Source organism: Leptidea sinapis, chromosome 2, assembly GCF_905404315.1.
Source record: "Leptidea sinapis chromosome 2, ilLepSina1.1, whole genome shotgun sequence".
NCBI classification, from domain to species: Eukaryota; Metazoa; Arthropoda; class Insecta; order Lepidoptera; family Pieridae; genus Leptidea; species Leptidea sinapis.
The window spans coordinates 10850928-10856927 of NC_066266.1; the positions used below are offsets into that span (position 1 = coordinate 10850928).

The window sequence follows — 6000 nt, forward strand, 5'->3', positions numbered from 1 at the left end:
ATGCAGATTGGGGAGAAGATAAAATAGAAAGAAAATCTCATCAATCAGTTCAAAGCCACAGTGTATTGCACTTTCATCCACAGAATCAGAATATCTTGCGTTGGATAAAGGAATAGCAGAAGGCTTTTGTTTAAGAAATTTATTACAGGAGATAGGTGTCAAATGTTTGCAGTTTATGTTGACAATCAATCTGCTGTTCATGTTGCTAAGGCTAGGGTTACTATGGATGCGAGTTCTGACGAAAATTTGTTCTGACGAGTATGTCCGAAATCATCGTCAGAACAAGGCGTTTACACTGTGCGTGTTTACTGTTATTCTGATAGTCAGTTCGTTTCTGCCGTCCAGCGAAGATGCACGAATTTGATGAATTTGATTTTCTTGAAAGTCCATTATTTAAAAATATTATTGTTGAATGGTGGAAGACAGAGCATTACGAGTTATTTTCTCGAAGACACGACAAAGGAGAGTCCCAAATGTAGAGTGTTGAGTTCTGTAGCAACTTTCTCCCACTTTTGGTGAGAAATATCTCTGTTGTGATAATTTTTGTCTCTCATAACCCACAAACACCTGTTCTCGTACACGAGACTGATCAATTTATCGTTATCCATGGTGGAAACCAAATCACTCGAAATTTGCAGACGCAGGTCGTGCGAAAAAATCAAACTAGTTTGAACGCTCGAGTGGTTCTGACGACATCGTGCATGTTCTGACGCATTCCTTGTTGCCAGTGTAAACACTAACATTGGTTTCCAGGCGTTTGTTTCTTCTGACGAATCCGTCAGAGCTCGTCAGAACAAATTTTCGTTAGAACTCACATCAATAGTAACCCTAGCCTAAGAATCCTGAAGAACATAAGCGATTGTAACACAAAATTAAAATATCAATTTGTCTCTACAAAGTTGAACTAAAGATAGTAGAGTTCAAATACATAGATACAAAAATCAGATAGCAGATATATGTACTAAAAGTTTAAATACAAATGTGTTTAAAAGATTGTGTGCTAAAATTTATAGTAATTAATATTAATACAAATAGTATGTTTGCTAAGAAGTTTGGTTTTATTATTAAAAGAAATGTTGTTTTGTGCAAGTAGAAAAATAAAAGGTTTTGTAAATAAGTTTAAGAGTTTAGACTGAATTAACTTGTCAGTTTTCTAGGAAGTTTTAAACTAAGTTAGATAGAGTATAAATGTGTATTAAAATTTTGTTTTATAGCTATATAGGTACAGAATTAGTGTCCCACTTTCATAGAGGAGGGGTGTTGTGAATAGACAATGAAACAGAACATAATTTTAGAAGAAAATAAATGTCATAGACTTGTCTGACAGACCAACTTTTACTACTCAAGGTACTATACAGCTTCTTAATTTAGAGCCCTTTAATAATTATAGTTAATTTCTTAATTTTTTTCATTAATCCCTTCCTGGAGACCTTCAACACATACACCTTTTCACATAGTTGAGGGAAGAAATGTTAGAATGTTAAATAAATAACTTCATTTTTTTTTTTTGTACAATATAATAATTCAATGTAATACTATGAAAATAACCCATTATTTATTAAGGTAAACTAACACTCCCAGACATCTACATAAAAACAAAAAATTAAAACAAAAACTGAAGAGCGATACCTTTTTAATTGACAGAAATGAATTTTAAAAGGTTTTTATATACATAGAGGTCTTTATTTAGTGAGGATTGCATGATACTGAGCCATCACTCTCAGCTAAGAAACTGTACATATTTTGTATATATAATAAGTATAGGTTATATACTTTAAATGTTATTACTTTAGGAATAAATATTTGTAATAGAAAAGTAGTATTTCAAATTTTTATGTAATCTTGCCTCAATGAGATAATCACTTAATTTGTGAAGCTGTAAGCACACAGATTTTTGATAGTTATGGATCATTTTAATTTTTTTAATTGGCTTGCAAACAGCATACTGAAGTCTACTGCAAACTCTCCATGGTATGTGAGGAATCATAAATTAAATTAAATTCATAACCAAAATTTATGAATGATGTGGGACTCGAACATGTGGAGCACTGTTCCAACTGAGCCAATACATTTGTAAATAAATAAGTGATGCATACATTGACAATCTTGGTTTGTGTTGTTCAACTCTCAGGTTGTGGCTCCATCTACAGGATCCACTTCATAGTTACTACACTACACTACAACTAAATTATATTAACTATTAGAAACATGACTTGAGATGTCATACTTTGAAATTAAATATGAAATATGAAATTATAACAATATGTTATTTTTAAAGTGATATGGATGTCAGTGGAAGAGCCCCCGAACGGAACCCGAGAGGTTGTGAGTTTGAGTCCAGCATCATTCATAAATTTTGGTTATAAATATGATTTATCCCAGAAGATATCACTTAAAAAATAAGAAATTGTTTCATAAATTACATGAGTTTGGGATTGCAACAGTGACTGCCAAAATAGAGTGCCTAAAAAACATATATTACAAATCACAACCACAATACCAATCCACTAGCCTCGGGATTACTAAACAATGCCAATATGGTGAAAATAAACCACACACTTTGGTTCGACAGTGAGGCTCTGGTCTACTCTCTTTAAGTACAAAAGCTCTGAACACATCTGCTTATAAGTTTTGATTGCAGATTCAAAACCAAAATATATTAAAGTTTTGTACCACCAATGGTAATTGAGAACCATCACCTATGTACTGATAGGTATATACATATAGGTATATATACTTACTAGCTGACCAGACAGACATTGTTCTGTGCATAATAAATAAAATACCGTTTTTGATGAATTTGTCAATAATTTTTCATTGTAACATAATAATATGCTCCTTGTTGTCATAATGAAATTGTTTCACAGCAGAACTGTCAAACCGCACGTCAAAAATACTCTCACAGAAAATATGTCCAAACAAAACAAATATTGGAAATAAAAATAATTATGGGTCCCAAATCAAAATAAAAACTATCCTATCTCTCAAGTTGGACTAAACTGCACTCCATGAAGTAATCCCCATTGAAATCCGTTCATTAGTTTAGGAGTCCATTGAGGACAAACATTGTGACACGAGATTTATATATATTTAGATTGATACCTATATCCCAGTAGGTGCAAGCATTTATATTATGAATATGGATGTTTGTTTCCGAGTAATGGATGTTACATATATTTAATTATATTGTATTAAATATATTGTTATCCTGCAACCCATAACACAGGCTCTATATGCCTAATTGGGGGCAAGATAATTTGTGTAAAAAGTGTGTCAATATTATTATTATTATGTACTCATGCGTCAACAGAAGAATCACAGAGTTGCAGGTCTATATGGTTGCATGTGGAGTCCATGTCATATAGTCTAAAAACCATACTACAAAGGAAAATCCTTTAAACAAAAAGTAATTAACCAGCAGATTAACTCGACAAAAATTTACAAAGAAAAACAACTTACCTGTATGTTCACTATCCTGGGTATCAACATCCATTGGATTCGTAACATTTTGCTCCTCTACAGTACCAGTGTCCATTTTTGTATCACTTGTGTCCAAGTTATCACTTTTTTCACTAATAGGATTTGTACAAGTTTCAGCTTCACTTTTACTGTCCGTATCACTAATCTTATTACTATCTGATATAACATCAGCGCTGCTTTTATCTAAAGAAGTAGTTTCTTCTAACTCTGTTTTCTTACATTCTTCTTTTGTTTCCATTTCGTCTTTTTCTATTGGAGTGTCATCTTGGACATTCATTACATTTCCTGGATTATCGCTTTTCTCATCCATTTTAATCTTCTTATTAGATACTTATGTCCATAACACTATGCAGCTACACAGAAAAACAAATCTGGATTTGAATTTGCGCCCGGCATTTTTAGGTTATACAATACAACTAATAGGAGCGGGAAATAGAATAATTTTCTACAAAATGTTATTACTTTTAATTACAAGCATATATTAATATTATTACACTTAAGAAACATATACTACTTTCCCAAATTTATCCACCTCTACTTGCTAGTATCCGTTGCATCCCGCGCTTTACACTCAAGACTCAAGGCACAACTTTTATATCGACATGAAAAATACCAAAAAGCTCATTTATAGAACAACCAAAAAAGGCGACACAAACGAGGGAATAACAATACTACAAGTACATACGTAGTGAATATAAAATGAATTGATTATGCGGCTTACTCGCCAATTCATGACAGAATGCGGAATCCTGATTGACGCGCAGTTTAATATTAGTTCTCTAAAAATTTATAATTATAATGTTCACTAGTTGTAAATACAGCTGAGTTCGAGGACAAATATTAATATATTGTTGTGACAACTTACTTACAGTTCACAAAGAAAGAGGAGATGACTTTAACATAGCACAACAAACGACCACCATTTTGGACAGTCTGTCCAAGCAGAGCAACATAATATTACGACGGATATGTTTTTTGAAACTTCTGTCACCTTTAGAATATTGTTAACAAGTTTAAATTTACTTTACCTACTATAAAAATTACAGAATAATATTCAAGCCAAGATTTTTTTAAATTATTCATAGTCCATGTAAAAAATACCCAATCAACAAATAAAAAGCAATCAACGGTAAAATTATAAATTAATAAGTACAGGTTGGCAATAAAAGACGCTCGAATTGATTAATTTTGATGCTTGACAGCTGACAGACGACAGCATTTTTTTACGGGTTCACTTTTTTTTTGGTTTCTACATCTATTAAAAAGATAAGCGTTCAAGCTTATACAGCCTTGTCTTACGGCTTCTCTATCCTTCCCTTATAAATTGTATTCTTCTTCTAAAAAAATATTGTCCCATACCAATAAATGACGTTCTATATAAACACATACAACGGAGGATGGGTAGCAGCAACCTTCTGAGTGAACATCACCATCTACAACCGATCGCCAACCCGCCCACCAAGCGTGCTACATAAGCGACGGACAGGGGGTCATAAGAGTCCTTGGGTTCGGCAACGGTACCACCAACAAAGACCATTGGCCGTGGAAACATATTTAAGGTAGATCCAAATTCAAATTTTTCACTTCCCGCCCAAAATTTTTACCTCGTTTTTCGAAAATAGAATTTTCATCAGATCTTGATGTTTTAAGGCCCCAGGCAATGGTATTTAAAAGTATAGATACGTTACGTAGAAAACATTCGGTGTTTGAAAATGATACACTAACGCACACATGAATAATTTAACATTGCAATAGCACACTACATTACAATTACACCGCAAAGAAGGATAGTAAATACAATTATCGCAAGCGAAAAAGAGATAAATCTAATTTGCTAATTGCTTCGTATTTGTATAGACAAAATACAATTAATTCATCAGATATGATTTTTTACCGTATAGCGTGATTGCCTAAATTACGATTCATTCATGAGTTCATGTAGTAAAAGTAAAAGCTATAAAGTAGTAAAACTGCATTGAAATTAGGTAGATAATGTGTCATTGATTTTATAAAAAAAATATTTAATATTGATTATAATATATAGCCACATTAATGATATCAATTATTATTTATACATAAAATAATGACAAACATACAGTCACCAAAACAAAACCTAAAGGTTCTACAGTATCTACAGTAACGGTCCCTACAATTTTACTAACGACGGCTCCCAGAAAGTTTTAAGATTTCAATTATTATTTTTTGTATCTTATATTATTTTACTTATTACAATAAGGTAATGGGAAATAAGAAAACGATCCATTGATTCTTCTGCAGTTAGCAAGGGATATACTGAAAGGGACAGTGTGACTGAAAAAACCCCTACGTAAACAAATAGCACTCACTGTCTACATCCGCTATCTACCCTAAAACTTGTTTTAGTAGTTTGATAGTTCAGCTACCTATATACGCACTTGTTTGTTAAAAATTATTACATTCACTGCAACAATTACTTTTTTACATACTTTCCTAAAAATTCTACCTCGATCATACCGCAACAGACATCATCAATATTTTGTC

The 6000-nt window shown here is 32.4% G+C and overlaps 1 protein-coding gene across 4 annotated transcripts in view; it reads right to left on the reverse strand.

Annotated features, from left to right (window-relative positions):
• The window catches only part of LOC126971592 (zinc finger MYM-type protein 4), a 42476-nt gene extending 37950 nt beyond the window's left edge, over positions 1-4526 (reverse strand). For 2 of the 4 annotated variants that reach the window (XM_050817919.1, XM_050817949.1), the window contains exons 1-2: positions 4350-4502; positions 3460-3833 (exon numbers count right to left, since the gene is read on the reverse strand). In XM_050817919.1, the coding sequence (XP_050673876.1) occupies positions 3460-3790 (331 nt within the window). In that variant the 5' untranslated portion in view covers positions 3791-3833; positions 4350-4502. The other 2 variants (XM_050817939.1, XM_050817928.1) reach the window with 2 other exon arrangements.
• Between the last annotated feature and the right edge of the window lie 1474 nt (positions 4527-6000).